General features: G+C 32.5%; 1 protein-coding gene and 1 long non-coding RNA gene across 9 annotated transcripts; one reads left to right on the plus strand and one right to left on the minus strand.

Moving 5' to 3' along the window:
- The first annotated feature begins 205 nt into the window (after nt 1-205).
- Nucleotides 206-19684, plus strand: LOC148236079 (uncharacterized). 8 transcript variants are annotated; one of them, XM_088185060.1, is made up of 8 exons: nt 4688-4822; nt 5338-5499; nt 7500-7710; nt 7787-7853; nt 7940-14774; nt 15452-15759; nt 15832-17924; nt 18042-19684. In XM_088185060.1, exons 3-8 carry the CDS (start codon nt 7526-7528, stop codon nt 19540-19542), a joined length of 10989 nt encoding a protein of 3662 aa, XP_088041186.1. In that variant the 5' UTR covers nt 4688-4822; nt 5338-5499; nt 7500-7525; the 3' UTR covers nt 19543-19684. The 8 variants fall into 8 exon arrangements, with proteins under 8 accessions (XP_088041185.1, XP_088041189.1, XP_088041186.1 ...); XM_088185059.1 differs by lacking the exons at nt 4688-4822; nt 5338-5499 and adding an exon at nt 206-312; XM_088185063.1 differs by lacking the exons at nt 4688-4822; nt 5338-5499 and adding an exon at nt 235-312 and having other exon boundaries at nt 7943-14774.
- Nucleotides 4688-8418, minus strand: LOC148236080 (uncharacterized). The gene is made up of 2 exons (XR_015809433.1): nt 6112-8418; nt 4688-6003 (listed from the first exon to the last, which is right to left on the minus strand). It is a non-coding gene; the product is annotated as an uncharacterized LOC148236080 (long non-coding RNA).
- Nucleotides 19685-19901: the final 217 nt, after the last annotated feature.

The following is a 19901-nucleotide window of genomic DNA, read 5'->3' on the forward strand; positions in this document are numbered from 1 at the left end:
GTGCAATATGTTGTGAAATAATAAAATAGCAAGTACTGAGTTTACTATTTAACAATTATTTTTAGAGATGTTGGAAAATGTGACTTTTGAAGAAGAGAAGGTATTAAATTATTTATTAAAAATTAACAAAAATTATCATCTTTCAACACTTATCATCATCCCGCTGATATTTATATTTAATTATTTTATAAAAAAAATAATGTTTGGTAGTTGACCTTTTTGCCTCCTGGCAGCACTAAATAACTCTGACGTTTGTGTTGCGCATTGATTTTTCTGTCGCGTTGAAATTTTATCACACAGACCATTTAAGATGTAAGGCACCAACGTAAATATATAATTATTCGAGTGATGATTGTTTTTAATGCTCCAAAGGTTCTTCATTGCGGTTAAATAATACTCGATCATATATTTCATGTTGTAGTATGTATGGTGACCTATTTTTTATATTTCACATACGAGATAAAAAGAGGTATTATCTTAATTAAAGGAATGTACACATTTAACAGAAACATAAAGGCGGCCACACACGTTATAGTAGATCGAAGAGGTCTGCCGGAGAGGCGGACCTCTCCGGTCTACCGTAGATCTGCGCAGGTTGACCGGAGACCGGACAAGCCCACAGACGCTCCGCAAAATTTGTTTTTTTTCAGCGAACGTGACGTACTTGAATGTCTCGCGTCGACCTGTTTTGTCATAAGCGTCGACGCGAGACATTCAAGTACATCACGTTCGCTGAAATAAAACAAATTTTGCAGAGCGTCTGTGGGTTTGTCAACCTGTGCAGGTCTACCGTAACGTGTGTGACCACCTTAACATTCCCCAAACGAATATGATTTTAATCAAAAAGAACATTTTTCATCCATGTTATGGTCTAATCAGTTGTTTAGCATTTTTATTACGTTTTATTTGTTTGTATTGTATGCATTTTAGAATCAAATTTAGGAACACATCCGTTTATAATAAAGAAATATATACACTCTACGATAAACAGTACATTTATAGAACAGAAGACCATCACATGTGTATATCATCATTGGTTTTACAACCCGGCATGTGTATTGGCTGATTCTTATAGAACTCGCCATCTATATCTGTCCTCTGTGTTGGCTCTACAATTACTTATGCCATCATATTATCCAACCATTAATTTTTGTTTGACTGTATTTGTTTTTACTTATTGGTTTCTCTTCGTTCATGTCATCATATAAAAACCCCAAGCCAAGAACACGTAAATTATAATAAATGTAGTTTTTAAACACTAAGGCATTTGCAAATTTTATAATTCATAAAATAAGTACAAAATTTTATGGTAGAATGATAAAAAATATTTTCATCTTGAACAATTATTTTTTATTTACGACTAAAAAACTAGTTAATTCCAAAACAACAACAGAATCATATGTAATGTCTTCTAATCAACCATAAGTAAAGACATTAGAACAATTTTCTAAGTTTAAAGATCATATTTCATTAGAAAAAGCTAACGATATTTGTATGAAGGTATGTATGACGTTACCTCAAATATTTTCTTGGTAAAATAACATTTCATATAAATAATTATGTATTATATATAAATTATTTTTAGGTTTTATCTATATTTCTCTTTCACATCTTACTCTTAAATTTTAGATTCTTTGGCTCTTAGTAATAATAAATCAAGCCCTCTTTGGGCATCATACTCTGTATTAAATATGTTCTTGGTAACTTTGGAAAAGATGATTAATTGATTTGGTCAGGAGAATATGGTAGATATATCATGACTTCTCGTTTATACTGTCCCAGTTTGTGAAGCGTGTCATGTTGTGATGAAAAATTACAAAAATATCTTCTGTTGGATAGTGTTGGCCTTTTTCCTTCAATTGCTTGCTTTAGTCAGTCCAATTGTTGACAATACAGTCCCCAATGTTTAGTTTATTGGTTGTATCTTGTAATGAATATTTATTCTCTATCTTTAGATGAGTTCTCCCTTCTCTTTTAAAGAAGAATTAATCCATTCTCTTTAGCAAATACTATTAATATAATGTGTGATCTATAGATCTTAAATAATATTTCGATACTTCTGTTTTGAAGGGTTAATTTAAAATCAAATCAAATTGACATCTACACCTCTCAAGTTTTACTAAAGTAATAACATTGCAATTTACTGTGGTCCATATATCCACACCTATCTCCCAGAATTACACAGTATTGCGTCATCAATTCTAATTGCAGCAAATTGAAAATTTTGCATTTTTTATGACGTGTTATATAGAAACATTATAAAAACATACAATCCTATCCCAATAAGATACAAGTTTGTAATTCCTGTCTTTTTTTTAAAACGAAAAATTCATCCTCCGCTTCAATCAAAACTGCACAATCTATTACGCATGTAATTAACTAGCACCATAAAAAGGTGAGTATCGGTTGAAGAAAATATAGGGAGTGATTTATTTTTTCCTACCCTGATACGCAATGCTTTCATTCAATTGTTTTTTAAGTAACAATAGAACTTCAGTTTCTTTTATCTACTACTATTTCAAAAATGTGAAATGTTTCACAATTAATTAATAATTAAATTAAATTAATTTTGTTTTAACAATATTAGCTCTTTGGTAAGCGGATATACATTATCTTAAAACATTTTGTACTATGCGTGGGCTTATCTTATAATGCGGATATTGTATAATTTATAATATGGTGTATCATATTGTATAATGTTTAACCTTGCCGAGCCGTTTGAGAAATTTAGAAACCTAAACATTTTGCTTTTACTCGATTTTTTATGTCATTCAAATAGCAAGTGAATACTAATTTCTATGATTATTGTAATTTATTAATAATAATTTTTCTTAACAATTTATCCAAGTTATGTTTAAAACACTTTTATATTATATCTCATTTGTAGAGTATGGATGGATTATATATGTATGTATTAGGCGCGGGCGGTGAGATACTTTTCTTCTCGATCGCTGGCATGTTAACTGACAAGAGAGTGGGTGAAAGATAAGGGCATGTGGTCAGCATGCCCTTATCTCTCACTCACTCTCGTCACTTAACACGCGAGCGGTTGAGAGGAAAAGTACCTCACCGCCCGCCCCTGGTATGTATATATATTTTAAAATACGGTTAATGCTAGGAATGTTTTTATTTTTTATGATATATACACATATATATGAACGTTAATCTGACCTTATTCAATTGATGCCTAATAAGATAACTAATTCTGTGTACATGTGTGTATTTATACAGAGAGATAAAAGGGTGTTTTATTTGACCTAAAAAGCTTTATCTTCAAATGTATTGCATTTTCAATAACATGAGATAACGGTGATCAATATTATAGATTTACGTATAGTGAAGTATTTATCATAAATTTTCATGTAACTATAGTTACTAGGTGTATTCGTACCAAAACAAGGTAATATTAATCAAGTACATATAGAATTACCTGCTTATTTAGAATGACTTTCTTCTGCTACGGCTAGTAATCATAATTCATCTTCTGGTATATTTTTTCATGAGCTACATTAAGGTATTGCTTTGGTGTAAATGAAAAAAAGTGCAACGTTTTTCCTTAAATTGTGGTATGTAAAAGTTTTAATCTCGAGTCACGTGTCCGAGGTACTCCAGCTTCCTTCTCTTGATGGTTGAAAGTAGACCACCAGGCATTTGAAATGTTTTACCCTCCCAATTCTATCTATGTCTAATTTTAAGCCTACTGCAATCACACGGAGCTTGCTTATTACAAAAATATTTTTTTTATGAATGTTTATTCGTTTGTCCTCTTTTATACATTCTTTATTTACATTATCGGTCGTCAACGTTCTCAACAAATATTGCCATGTCAACAGCATGACAAATGTTATTTGTCTTACCGCCGATTTTAATACCCTTTTATCGCTGGAATGCTTCTTCAAATATGGTTTCGAAGTATGTATTGAAAAGAATTGGAAAAAGAACATACCTCCTGTCTGATATCTATCTCTATTGTAAGGTGACTAGACGTACTTCTTTGTTATCTTTGAACCAAAATTTTCGAAATGACCTTTTTTAGCTCCCGTAACGTCATTCTTTGTCCTCGAGCAAAAAATTCGAGATGGTTTTTTTTTAGTGTCCATCAATATTTTTTAAATCTGATCACCATATCTGTTGGAATATTTTCTCCTTCAATTTTTATTACAACCAATCGATTCCAATACAGATTTTTGAGAAGTTACATCTCAGTCATTTAGCCCGATTGAACTTATAAATACAATTAAATAATATTATTTTTGTTCGTTCTTTAAGGACTAAAATTAATATTGCTGTTTTGAAACATGTAGATCAAGGCCGCTTTTTGTAGTCAATATATAAAGAGCTGACCTTTCGACTTACATTATATAGTATGTATATACAAACGGTTGATAATATTTTTTTTTGTATATATATATACGACGATTTATTAATTAAATGTATTTTAGTCAGTTTTGGAACTTGTAACGTTAATAAGTAAGAAGCAGAACAAAAAAAACGTATTTATTATATAAATAAACTTCGGTTATATGATTTTAGTATTGACGCAAAAGCGTCTGATCTTACGCCGACGTTGTTATTCAGACGCTCAATAGTCAGTTGTAACCGCGCGGTTTGTTTCTCTATGCAAGCATCGGTTTATCGTTCGTTCTATGTACGCATGCGCGGTGCCGTCCGTTCGCCTCCATGCCGCAGTCTGGCCGAGGCGGTCGTCGCGAGCAGTTAAGTTTCGCAGATGGATCGCGCGCGCTACGAACCCGCGCGTCGTTACGAAGCGAACGTTACCAAACAACAAAGCTACTTATTCGACGTACACCAAAGACCGAAAGTGAGTGATCTGTGCCTTCATCATACCTACTTCACGTCGAAACGGAGCTCTGAAAACTAAAATGGCGCAGGACTCGCGTAAAATGGCGTCGCTCGTCATCCGCCCCTAACGAACTACAACTTTGTAATTTAAAATAAGGAATACGTTCGACTCAAAATACAATCGCCATTCGTCTGCTTAGTGATGTGACGCTTACGAGCGTTGAAGTTTAGATCAGAATGCGTTCCAAAGGCGTCGCACAAATGCGTCGCAAAAATTCATCCCCACCACTCCTAATTTAATGTATAAGCGGCAGCAACTAGACTAGCATGCACGTAAGCGCAAGCGCGCGTTCATTCACGCGTTTGCTCAAGCAGCTAGTTTTCGATTACTCATCAAATCGAACGCGCCGCGAATAGATTCCTTTTTTCTAGTTACAAATAATACGAATAGTAATAATAGCAAACGTCATTTTTGATCTAAACAAATTATATATGTCCTAAAAAAATGTGCATGCAAAAATATTATGTATTTAGCTCATTGTTAACGAACAACAATGCTCAACAAAGCGATACAAACATTTGAAGAAAAACGTCGATTGTATAGACATAGTGCTTCAGTTAACTGAAGAACTGTAACTATTTTTTTACACAAATATTGAGGAGAACAGAGTCGTATAGATAGGAAAGTTAATGAAGGTAGGTAAAAAAAATATATGGGAAATCAACTATGATCTATTCTTAAAATTAAGCATTTCTTGATCAGCTTGAATATCCATACCTATCGTACATACAGTGCAACGTTGCCCGTTCCAAATTTACCTCATCCATAATAAATCGACAGTGTATTTCAGATTATCTGAAGGGCTGCTATCCAATACACACCCATCCATGCAAACATGTATCACTTTGCCAATTTAGCTTACTTTTCGATTATCTTAGTATGATGTCCAGAATTACTCTTTCCATGCCTCTGCAATACTTAAAATGTTTGTATAACCTATCTGACGAGAGTCCAATATCTCTGTCTCTAATGCCATCACTAATTTTAAAGTATAGAGTTTGACTGATTTAGTTCGACAAATAACTGTATATAAACTTTTGTCATTTAAATCATGTATTATCTACATATAGTAGGATAAAATGTACATGTGCTCCCTCAAACTAATCATGATTTATTAAATACGCATACGTATGTAATAGCTAGTGAGATACTTTCGCTCGCTCGCGTGCTAAGTGATGAGAGTGAGTGAGAGGTAGTCATGCGGACCGCATGCCCTTATCTCTCACCCACTTCTCGTCACTTAACACGCGAGCGAGCGAAAGGGAAAGTACCTCACCGCACGCGCCTGGTATGTAACCACTGTGGTGCTAACAGGCTGACAACAATATGCTTGGTTATGTATTGGTTTGTCGCCTTCTATTGAATTATTAAAAATCTTATTCTGTTCGTTCTTTAAGGTGCGTTCTCACAAATCAAGTTTAATTGCCCAATTATAGTTTATCAACAAAAGTTGAATGAAATCTGTTGTGAGAACCTTTGTTTCAATAGTTAATCAACTTTTTAGTGGATCAAGAAAAGTTTGACTCAGTCAAATTTTATCGTTCAAGTGATGAGTCATCCGCCAAATGCTTTCAAGTTGAAACCTGTCGTGAAACATGTGAACTTCAGTGTATTGTCAAGTTCGCTTCAACTGGTTACGCCACTAATGCATGTGTTTTGTTTTTTGTGTTGTGTTTCTAGTTTAAAAAATGAGCCTTAAGTGGTTTGAAAGTGTGATGTTAAAATTCTTAGAACTTTATCATAAGCATAGTTGTTCTTGGAATCACCGACTTGATAAATATAAAAAAAAAGATTCAAGAAAAAATGCTTTGCGTTCTATTGTCAAAGAAATGGAAATTGCTGATTTGAAGAACAAAATTAAGACGATTAGAACTATGTATAAAAAGAGCATTCAGTGTTGGATCAGTTTCTATTGAAATGAGTGAATAAAAACTGATTAAAGTTATATTCAATTTTTGTTGATCGACTATAATCAGTCAACTAAACTTGATTCGTGAGAACGCGCTTTTTAGTAAAACGCTTAGTCAGGATTTGTTGAAAACCTGTCGCAGTTTGGTGAGTCACTGTGTAGTAGCAATATAAATCAAGAGTCAGCAACCAATACATCAAATCAAAAAAATCGTCACACCAACAAATGTGATGATGATAAATTATTGCGATGCTATACTACCAGCGGCGGATCGAGGGATTGAATCAGCGTAGGCGATTTGGATAAGATAACTAAATTTTGAAAATATCAAAGGACACTAAAAAAGGCACCTCGGACATTTTTTTTAATTCTCGTCGCATCGGCTTATCAGGCGATGCCTGATAATACGCCCCTATATTAATCTTTGCCTACAATACCCACAAAACCAATCCCTCGCTCCTATCAGTTGCATACGAATCTACACCGTTTGGTAGAGGGACAGCTATAAAACAAAAAAATTTAATGCTGTTATATTCAATGTACTGCCTACTAATGAAAATGTGTAGTGTTCCCGTGTGCCTGTAATGATTGCGTGTGAGTAACCGAAGACAGTCATGACTCTTAATATTAGTAAAATACGTATCCTCCCAAAAAATGTGAAAATATATCCCGATTGTCATAAATATGTTTATTGACAAGATAACAACTTTATTTTGTCTTTTCCAGGATCTTTATTACATTAGTGTTAAATCATGGATTTGAACAATGTTTCATATGATGACAAATTTCAAGAGATGCAGAAATATATACCCTTTCTAAATGACATTATAGACAAATTAGAGAATGTCTCCGGTGGACATTCTCAGTCTAATTTGAGAGGTATTCAGTTATCCAAAATTAATTCACTGAAATCTCTTCTTTCTGATAAAACTAAAAGGTTAGATATTGCTTTCTATTGTATAAACTATGAAAATAATACTTTATTGTTAAACACTCCGCTTGTAACTCCGCAGGATGAAAATTGAAAATCTCTTGAGGTGTGAAGATATACTTAAGAAACTTAAAGATAAGGTGGGGATGGTAAGAATTGATTCTAGTTGCAATGTATTGGATTTAAAAATTTACTCATTCATTAAAGCAACGTTCTATGTATTATTTTGTTTCAGCAGAACAGAATTGAGAATGATCTGGAAGAAACCCAAGATTCTATAGATAGTGTAGAAAGACCAATAGATATTGATGTGCCTTCTACATCAGTAAACTTAAATTTTTATAAGGAATATAGTAATGAACAAGAAATTTTAAAACCAATACCTCCAGCAATAGATTCTCCCGATTCAGAAAGTTGTTTATCTAATTTTGAGGAATGTCGAAAAAAGTTGAGGGAAATTACAAAAGTTTCCATAAACGAAAACACGGAATCGACATCTCATGCAAAACCATTAGAAAAAGAAATTCAGCTAGTCACTAATGCTTATATTCAAAGCTATAGTAAAATAGAGCTTTTGAGTAAAGTTATCTCTGAGTCGTTGGACAAAATCACCAGATCAAAACCAGAACTATTCGATGAAGGAAACAATAAAAATATTATGATTTCCACGTTGAATTCCATAGAAAAAGAAGAAGAAAAGTCAAAGAAGAAAAATATTTCTCCGATAAAATTTCCAGATTTTAACTCTGAACACAAAAATAGTGAATCACCAAAAGATAAATGGCGCAAAAATTGTGATTTAGATTATAAGCATAATTCCGAGACCTTGAAAAATAAAATGAAAAAGCATTTTGATAATTCTAAGGATAGTGACAAGACTGAATTTAAGAAAAGGAGTAAGAAAGATAAAAATAAGGAAAAGGACTCGCGCCACAAACATAAAAAAGATAATATTGATAGTAAAACTACAAAAGAAAAGGTGGTAAAAGGCGACACTTTGAAAGATAAAATGAAAATTAGTGAAGCGTTTTCATTGTCAGCTTTATTAGAATACAGAAACGTTATAAAGAAAGAATTAGAAGATGTGAAAGATATATCTCTCGATGTAACAGATTTTAAAGTAGAAGATATTACAACACCATTACCGAAAGACGATTTGCCAAAAGAAGATGGAGAAATAGGAGAAAGCGAAGAAGAACAGGAACTTGTAATTGATATGTTGTATACTAATATAAATGATAATTCAAGTTCTACAAAAACACAAAGCATAGATCCCACCCCAAAGGTCGATTCTTCTAGCGATGGCAATATAAATACTTTAAACATTAAAGACAACAATCACAAAGAAAACATTATTAAATTTAATTTGAAGAAAAGTGATGATAAAAACAAAGTTATTGATGTCACAAATTGTTTACCCAAATGTTCCGAACAAGAAGACAAAAACACACTAAATTTAGCTATAGAGGACGCAATGGAATCTCTCTTTAAGAATAAAACAGATTTAAACCCAGTTATAGAGGAGCAAAGCTTTCTGACTATAAAAGAAGAAAGCAAACCCAATAGTGTATCTATATTGAATGCGGATATGAAAATCTGTAACGATAAAAGCGAAAAGTTAAAAAATAATCTAGAGTGTAAAGAATCACCACTCTGCAATGCACAAAAACCTGACTGTCATAAAGAACATTGCTTAGAAAGTAAAAGTTCTAAACTGGAAGATAATAAAGGAATTCCATCTAAACTTGATATTAATCAACTAAATACGAATAAGGCTCACACAACATTTGAACAAGACGTCTTAGAAGCTTTAAATGATGAATTAAAAGACGTATCGACAGGAGAATTTGATAATTTTTTACAAGGACAAAGAGATACTGTTCACCAGGAAATAAAAAAAATTGGACAACCAGAACAGGCAGACAAAAAATTGAGGAGAATCAGCTTTGAAAAATATAAAGAAAAAATTAACTCGTGTTCTGCTGATGCTCAAATAAGTGTTACGAATACTAATATTGATTTTACGCATAGTCGTGGTCTAACACCAAAAGAGATTGAAAGATTTAATATCAATAGTGATAAATATAAAGACCCGCTTGATGTTTTTAGCATGCCAAAACTAAACAAATCATATATTATTCCAAAAAAAGAAAAGAATAGTAATTCTTCTGAATGCATTGCTTCAGATAATAAGTCAAAATGGTCTCTACCTGGTGTAGAAAATCATGATAAAATACCTGATGAAAAACATGATCAATCATTACTTGCAAGCAAAACAACTACTAACCAGACTTTTAAAACAAACTTACACACAGATAACAGAACATCCTTACCGCATGAAAAGTGTGATGTTACTGGTTTTATTGATGTGCAAAACCAATTTAAAAGTGAATTTACACCTAATAATGCTCAAATGTTATCTGAATATAATCAAAATAAGTTTATTACATTCAATAAATTTTTGGCCCAAGAAGATAATGTTCAACAAGATACATATTTACCTGCTAGACAGATTCCGATTCTTACGAATCGTTTCAATGTTAACTACCCTGTAAGTGCAAACTACCGGGGGAAAAATCCTAAACCTTTATTAGGTATGGGATTTTATAACCAGGAATCAAAGATTATACCGGAAAATTTGACTAATACTAAACCTGCTTCTCCGTTGCATTCCATAAAGGTGACTGGAGAAAGCAGTTTTGAAGAAATTAAGCATGAAAGCAATATCAACGATAAAAGAGGAAATTATTCCACGGCCAATCCTGGATTCAAGAATATTATTAAATGTGAATCTATCAAGGAATTAAGCCTTCATAAAAGTGCAAAAGCAAAGCACACATATTCAGCGCATCCGAGTACGTCTCGAGGTGAATCTCCTATTGCAAAGGATAAGCGATCTACAAAAACATTTAATAACGACCCACGTAAAATTAGTAAAGCACCTGAGGCTACTGTTCATGGCTCTTACCCGACAAAAAAGATTTCGATTTCTAAACAAGATCCCCGACTGAATAAAATCAAAGAAAGTTTTTATAATCTAAAAACTAACACGTATGAAGACGCTTTCTCATGTACTATGAACAAATTTAGAAAATGGATACCCTCAATTTTGTCATCGCTAAATTCTTACATAGATACGAAAAAAAAAGCAAAAAATAAAAGGTTCAAAGGAGATACAAAAACTAAATTGGCAGATATTTCTGAATTCATATCGCAAAAAATTTCTGAATTTGATTTTCCAAATAACTACCGTAAACTGCCTCGTAAAGATAGAAAAAAAATAAGACATAGTATGAAACAAAAAATTTTATATCTTCAATCAGGCGGCAGTTCATCACAGGACTATAGTAAAGAGCACGATCATAATTTGGATCATAAAGAATTGAGTTCTGCTTCTGATAGTGATGAACCATCGTGCAATTTAATATGTGAACCTGACGATGGTTCTAAATCATCAATGAATTCAAATATTGAAGAAAATATTGATGACAGTGCCAAAGAGAAAGAAAATAGTACTTGTTCTACCGTATCTGATGTAGTGGATAAAAGCAGAGACATTGAAATAAAAGATAAGGTTAATGAGCCATCTGAATCTTTAGGTGAAGATAATAATATAATACCTGATTTAAAAATAAAAAAAGAACATGTTTTAATATCAAACAAATTGGATAAAAAAATTGAATTTGAACAATTCAATATGGATACAAATTCTTCAATTAAAGGCAATGAAACTAGACATATTTTGGATAATATAGTGGACCAAAATATAAATATTAAATCTGAAGAAACAAAAGTCGACAATTCTCATTTCAGTTGCGGAATTGTGAACGACTCGGATGCTTTGAATTCTGTTGTAACTGAATTGAACACTGGAATTATTAACAAAATAACCGAAACAAATACATCTAATACAGATATAAATCATGTCACTAAGGTTGATAAATCTCAAGTTGATAATACGTCTGATATAAAAGTCAAAGAAAAGCCCGAAAACGTAGTCGAGACAACTTCTGATTGCATTGAAAAAAGTGTTGTAAATAGTCTGGTTGACGTTTTAAAAGACAAACAGAAAATGCTCGAAATGCTATCTTTGCTGTCTCAAAAAGGTGAAGATATTCCATTAAAAATAAAAAAGAAAATCCAACTCTTAGCCGAATTAGAATCCGATGATGAATCTGAAACTATGAGCACAAAATCTGAAACTATGAGTACGAAATCCGACACGTATAGCATAAAATCTCCAAGATCTGAATCTGTAGAGGAGCCGAGTAACGCATCATCATCGAATGTCAAGGATAAAGGTAAGAATAAACCGAATCCTAAAAAAAATAAACCCAAAACGAGGTGGAGAAATGAAGTGGAATTACTTAAAAATTCCCTTCCAGAAATGTTTATAAATCAGGGTGGACTTCAACCAACTGGAATAAGGATGTGCAGGTTAGCTAGAGAGTTCACCAACAATTCTCCATCTATTGATAATACTGATTTAGGAAGACGAGTTACGAGACAAAATGAGAAAAAGACATCTGAAAAAAAAACTGACATTGAATCATCACCTTCTCCTGAAAAAATAAGAAGACAACCTATTCGAATACCAAATAAAGAATCAGAATTGCGCATCGTAGTTACGAAGCTGAATATTTTCAAAAAAAATGCGATTAAAGAAGCTGATGATCATGAAGTTAATGATATACTTTCAAAATATGATCTCAAGCCTTGTCCAAAAATTAAAAAAATGGCACTGATTCAACAGATACAAACCGGATTGAATCCAAAAATAGCAACGCCAGATACAAATCGAATCAATGTTAAACCATGTCCCAAATCGAAGAAAACCCTTACAGTTATAAAGAGCGGGAAGAGTACAGAGAATAAAACTGACAATCTTGAAGATAATTTGGATGAATGGAGTGATGCTGATGATTCCCTGCCTTTAATTCTACCATTGAATAATAAAAAAACATTTACGAAAACTCCTATACTAAAAACAAGCAAAATTTCGATGAAAAAGAAAAAGAAGGGTGTATGGTGTAAAGGCACAGTTAAGAAGAGGAATCGAAGGAAAAAAATAATTTCTGATGTAAGCAAAAACACTAATGTCAAAGAAAGCAAAACAATTTATGCTGATTATCACTTTTCTTCGAATATTTCTACATATCCATGTAAATATTGCAACAAAATTGAAGATAATATTGTAAATCATTATATTAAAGCTCACCCACATAAGGAGATATTAATATCTAGATTAAGCGGTAAAGATGGATCAGAGGCTATTGCAGATTCAAATAAAAATGTAACTTATAACTTCCTCGATGAAACGTCTAATAATTATCAATGCAGGTTTTGCCATATGACATTCGTCCAGAAAAGGGTCGATGATTTATATGAACATGTCAAGTTTCTTCATACTGGAGAATATGAACATGACTGCAAAGTTTGTGGGGATCTTTGTACGAAGATTACATTACCTAATGATAAATCGACTGAAAATCTTGCAGGGTATATTTGTAGTCAATGTAACTATACTCAAATCTCAAGAGAAAATGTAGAAACTCATGTTGCAGCTAAACACGAGAACGAAATTTGTGAAATTTTCCAAATAAATTTAATGAAATTAGTGGATGCACCAAAAGTTACACGTTCGTCTGCTAATAAAGAGTCACCAGAAAAAGCAATCACACCACCAATTCAGATAAATAGCGAAGCCAATCTTGAAGAAGAGGCTGGAATATTTTCTCTTTCCTCAAATGCTTGTATGGCGAATGAACTAAACGATATAACTATGAGTGTCGTAGATACCATGGATGGATTAGGCATAAAAGAAGAGCTGCTAGACATAGATCACGAAATTAATATTAATGACGATATTATTGCTCACTCGACAATAAAGACGGAACCGTTTACTGATGATTTCAACAACGATTTACACAACTCTGAAGAGAATCTGCTAAATATGTTGAAGGAACAACAGGAAGTTTTACGCTCTCGAAACGATCATGCGTTATATAGCACGATAGATAATTTTACAATTAATAATTGTTGTGTGGGAGGCTTAGAAGTGCAGAAGAAGAAAAATACCACCATATACTTATGTAAGATCAATGAATGTATTTTTCAGACCGATTTATTTTTGACCTTTCAAAGGCATGTTGAAACAGATCACATTAATGATCTGTGGAATGGGTACTGCACTCAATGTTTTAAAAATATAACTAAAGTACCAGTGACGTTTTCATGTGCTATAGAACACATGATCAACGAACATGTCAAGTCAAGTAATGATTTTCTTTTGGATGCTATCGATAGTACAGTTGAAAATATTAATCGAGAAGAATCGAACGAGACATACAGGCCAAAAATTAACATTCGCTCAATAGACAATTTGTTTTCGGTGCCTCCGACTGAGAATCATCAAAACGACGTTAATAATTATTTTCCGCGAATTGAAAGTGTTGTCAGTTTGAAATCCGAAAACGCTGGAGTAAATAACTTTTACTCTGAAGAAAACTCGACACAAAAAGATATTGAATATACCGACGATGTCTTCAACAATCCAGAAACTCACGAGGAACTACCAAATAATCAGGATGATGAAGATGATAATACAGAGATTAAAATTCAAACAAATACACATCTTGAATGTCAGTCGTATATAAATGCAGATAATAATTTATTTATATGCTATGATGAAGTGTGTGCATATTCATCAAATACAATGGACGAATTTGTGCGTCATTTGAAAAAGCATTCAAGTAAGAATAAAGGCTCGAGTGAAAATAGTAGCTTACAGAGGACATGCATATATTGTAAATATATCTCTGATACTGATGAAGAAATTGGGCTGCATATCTCTAAAGAACACGGTCATTGCAAATACAAATGCAACGATTGTTTCTATCGTGGTGCATCTTATATGGTTGTGTGCGCTCATTCTGTACTAATGCATCCTAAAACAAAAGATTCTCTTAGAGTAAGAGAAATAACTAAATGTTTGAATATAGAAAACAAAATACTCACAGCGGGAATTTTATCAAAAAATGTAGTATTTCAGCCATACGTGTGCACAGCTAGTAAGTATTTTGATATACTCAATAATAACACTACAATAATTTTGCACTTTTTACCACAAATATAAGTTAACTATTTACATCTTTTAGATTTTAAAAGTCATTTTTGTACACCTTTTTGATCTTAACACTATCTGCGGATATCGGAATTTCCATTTTTTATTTTGTCTATGCGACAAAAATATTCTATGAACGTCACAGATTTTTATTATAAACGGGTCACTTTGTCAGCACAAAAAAAGCACAGAGAAACCCGAGATTGAACTACTATTAAAAACCATATATGTAATTTTAAAACAATTTTGTTGTAGAGTAAAAAATAATAATAAATACATTTATTTAACTTTATGATATTATATAATGTTGGGATTTTTAAAGCAGATATTTACATTATGGATTTTGCACTAAACAGTTATTACAAATAAAATAATAATAATTCAAATATGGTAAAAATTGAAGACGTACAAATATTTTATCAAACCACTTGCCTTACCAGCTTTTATGTAATAGTGCTCGTACAGATTAAGTGTTAATAACAAAAAATTCAAAAGAAATGGACCACGTTTCAAAAACAGTGCATTATATTTGGGATATATTAATGATAAGTTTGAATATATTTGTGGAAAAAATTTTGTGCTTATGTAATTATTTTTGTTTGCTAATCTTTTTTATTTTTTTAGAAAAAGATGTCATTTGCGTTGATGATACAATAGACATTTGCGATGAAAAATTCTATCTACGCAACGAGTTCTTGAATCATGTAAATAAAAGGCATAAAAGCGAAAAGTTGAACTGCCAAATATGCCACTCGTATATAATGTCCGTATTTGATCTACTGATGCATTATAGTAGCCACCACCATTTCAATATATTTAAATGTTCTTACTGTATAAATGGAGCCGATTCAAGGATTCTAATGTTGCATCATTTAATCAATAATCATCCCAACCGAAGTCCAATATTTTATTGCTTAACTGCGCCTGAAAATGTTAGTACTGTTGAATCAATACAATTAGCTAATGATGATTTATAAATATTGATTAATGTTTTTATGTTTCAGAAAAATTTGAATCCTAAAATTTTAAAAATCAACCTGAACTCTCTGACAATTTATCATATGAAGAAAATTTTTGGATTCTCAAAAGAGTTGACCATTCGGAGTGTCGACATTCCAAAGACAAATAAAAACATTCTCGCTAAATCTGTTATTGAAAAAATACCCAAATCAATCGAACGAATCGAAGCTGAATTGACGGTGAAACCGTCTATGAGTAAATCTATCAGAAAAAACGAAGACGTCACTGTCACAAGTATAGATAACGATAATTATGATGGTATTCCGTCCAAAAGGATGAAATTCAACGAAAGTTCGCCAAATAATTCCAGTACAAAATTGTACAATATGCTCTCGAGTGGATATAAAAACATTTTAAATGATGAAAATTGGAAAGATGACGATGACGAGTTGGGTAAAGAGGCACATGCCCAAATTAGGGGATTAAACGGAAGAGATTTGTTCATTTGTGGGAATAAAGGATGCGATAAATCGTTTAATAACGTGGAAAGTTTCACTGCTCATGTTTTTATCTGCAAATTAAAATCAAATATAATACACTATGAGTGTTTTCACTGTCATAAGGTGTTTAAAAATCCCCTTAAGCTGATCTCCCACATTCTTGTCCATGGAGATTATTATGAATGTATAGTTTGTAAGAAAAAATTTGCAATTCGAGAAGATTGCATACATCACTTGCGTTATGACCACCCTGAAATTTCAAAAGAATCGTCGAGCCTACCTAAAGTGTCAACAAACGAAGAAGAAATGACCGATGATATTCAAATAAATGTTAAGAGCGAGAAAGACAAAAAAATTAAAAAATCTGGTGATTCCAATGCTAAAAACATTATCGGCAAAAAAACAAATATCAAACAGAAAGCAACACAAGCAAACACGAACAAAGATGGAATATACGGTCCAAACGATATTACCAAGCTTCCTTTGATGCCGATCTTAATGGATAATATACATTGTGCCGTTTGTAAATTTAGCACAAAGGTAACGTCTAATATGGCTAGACATTTACAATTACATACGAGCGAACTTATAGTGCCAGCTGCCGCACCCGTCAATCCTGTTCCTCATTTAAAATCAAACGAGAAGCATTTCGATAAAATGATTAACCTCGCTCTCAGTTCGTATAATGATAACCCTGATAATCCACACAAATACAATGCAGAACTAATACCAAAATTGGTGCCATCCAATGAACGTTACGTATGCGGAGCGCCTAAATGCCATTACATTTCAATCAACGAAGGCATGCTACATAATCACTGGGATACCTTACACAAAGACGAAGCGCGATTCTACTGCGTACACTGTAAGAAGAATATCGAGTTGTCGAAAACTACCATGACGCCTATTCTAGCACATCTGCGCCTCCACGGACCGTCGTTATACCGCTGCTGCGAATGTGATTATGTCGATTCTCAGGAACTAGTAGTAAATCGTCACATCTTTTCCTCTCACAAAATCGAAAGAGCTAGTGCTATTTTAATTAGAAGCGAAAAACCAAAGCCATTGAAGTTTAATTTTGTTTGGCATTGCGGGTTTTGCTCTTTCAAGGCTGACAAAAAGGCGGAGACCGTAGATCACTGTAAAAATGCGCATAATGTAGATATGCAATTGAAATGTGGCTTATGTAGATTTTCATCCAACACCAAATTGGCGATTAATATACACCATGGTAAAAAACATAGAGGTGAATCTGCAAGTGTGGTACGAACATATTATAGAAAACATGATAAATTGTCAGAAACCATCACCCCAATTTGGTGGCAACAAAGAAAAAGAGGATCACAATTTGTTGACGATAATGATAAATCGTCAAAGGAATCGACCATTAAGCCTCCATTTAAGAAAGTCAAGATTGACACCGAGGTTGAAAGTTTTACAAATCTTGAAGATAAGATTGATGATACGTTGATGAATAATACATCAAAAGAAAATCTGTGTGATATTGATTACATAAAGGACTTGAGTGTAATTGATTGGACGAGCGAAGAATATTACTGTAATTTTTGTAAAAAATTCATTTCAAAAGATGTCAAATCAATGGAATATCATCTTTATGAAGATCTAAACTACAGAAAGTAAGTTATATTGAGCTTATTCAAATATATTATATTCACTAATATGCTTTATAAACTGATTATACTTTCCCGCAATATTTAAATAATTCATAACAATGTATTATGTTTTTATTTTAGGTGGCAATGTAACATTTGTAAATATAAATCATTCAATCCGGATCGAGTGAACGAACATTCCATTACTGAACATCGAATTTCACCTAAAGTGAAAACACTAAATTCAGACATGAGAATTGAGAACTGGGTTTCAAATTACATTGCCCTACAGACAAAAAATATTGCAGTAGTTAACGGCAGAGATAATATCGATAGTGCAGCACAACCATCTCTATTACCAGACAACTGCGTACAAGAACCAAAAGATGCCAACCAACCCCCTTCGGACAGTTTATTGTGTTCAGAAAACTATAGTTCAGACGAAGAAAGATTAGTTATTTGTGACAACGAAGTTGAAGCAACACCACCGTTGAAGTCGAACATTGAACAATTTATATGTAATTTGTGCGGTTTTATTGGTAAAAATATTAATTTGCATAACGTTAAAAAACATTTTCGGCCATGCAAGTGTCAATATTGCAATTATGTAAGTGCAGATGAGGTGGAAATGTTCAATCATCACAATGAATCTCACGAGGAAAAAGAATTTAAAATTAAAAATGTTCCTAGTGATCATCCGGAAGTTCCTTCGACGTCAAAACTTATAACTAAACCTGTATCGAAATCTCAGATTCTTGTGTGTATTATTTGTAAAACATGCGTGAAGCAATTTGAGGTTACCGATCATAAATTGTGTTGTTTTTCCGAATTCTCCACCAATACAGTGTTAAATAGAGTTTCAATCGTTAAAAAATGTACATTGTGCACAAAATTATTCCCGGATGACGCTTCTATGTCATTACATTTTAAGGTACATCATGATGATGTTGAAGTTCTCAGCATCGATACTCCATTGTCCAAAGAAATATGGCAACATACAACTTCGAAGAAGGTCAATGTTAAGTCAGTTTTAAATGCATTGTCAAGTAAAGAGGAAAGGCAAGATAATTTCGCTTGCGCTTATTGTAATCGAGGATTCACTAAGTATTACGGATATTCAAGACATCATTTCGTAAAACATAGAGAAAATAGTATTTGTTTTATGCCATTGACTAAAAGGAATATTCAAGATTCCGGTGAAGTGAAAAAGACGTTCAATTTAACGGATGACTTGTATGAATGCGTTGTTATGACATGTAGAGAAACTTTCAGTGATGCTACGTCTTTCGGAGCGCATATAAAGGAACATTATTGCGTTTTTAAATGTGCCAAATGTTCAAAGAGTTTTAATTTGAACGAGCCATATTCTGATCACTGTGAAACTCATCATTCCAATATAGATGCGACTACTTTGAAAAACATATGCTTATTCAAAGAGGAAGAAGTGTTTGATAGAATTAAGCAAATAGAAGTTCTTTTAAATATAATTTTATCTAGGCGATCCGAAAATGTTAAAACTTCGGAAACGCCAATAATAGAGAAGGTTGTCGAATCTCCAAATGCATTTGAGAAAAAAGCTGCATTACCAAAGCCTAAGCAAGTCGCTCGCAAGTCTACTACACAAATTGCTTTTTACACATAATATTACTGGTATAATATTGTACTACTACTTACTGTAACGAGTTTTGTATTAAAATACTCGCTCAATTTGATATTGTTGTAAATATAGATGTATATAATATGTTTCTCATTTTTTAATTCAAATAAAGTTAATGTAATTTGTATTCAAGTTTTTTTGTTGTATAAATATGTATATTATTATATTTTTATCACATTTCAAACCTTACATTCCAAATCGTATACGGCAAGAAAATGTATTTTTATATTTTTAAATACTTATCCTATACTCTCCATTTAAAATAATTTTTAGATGGTTGAGGTAAAGGTTAAAACAATTTTTAAATGATTAGGTTAGGAGCAGTAAACCCGCTAAAATTTGAA

This window comes from Plectrocnemia conspersa, unplaced genomic scaffold, assembly GCF_051122295.1.
Source record: "Plectrocnemia conspersa isolate PC_06_02 unplaced genomic scaffold, ASM5112229v1 ptg000004l, whole genome shotgun sequence".
NCBI lineage: Eukaryota > Metazoa > Arthropoda > Insecta > Trichoptera > Polycentropodidae > Plectrocnemia > Plectrocnemia conspersa.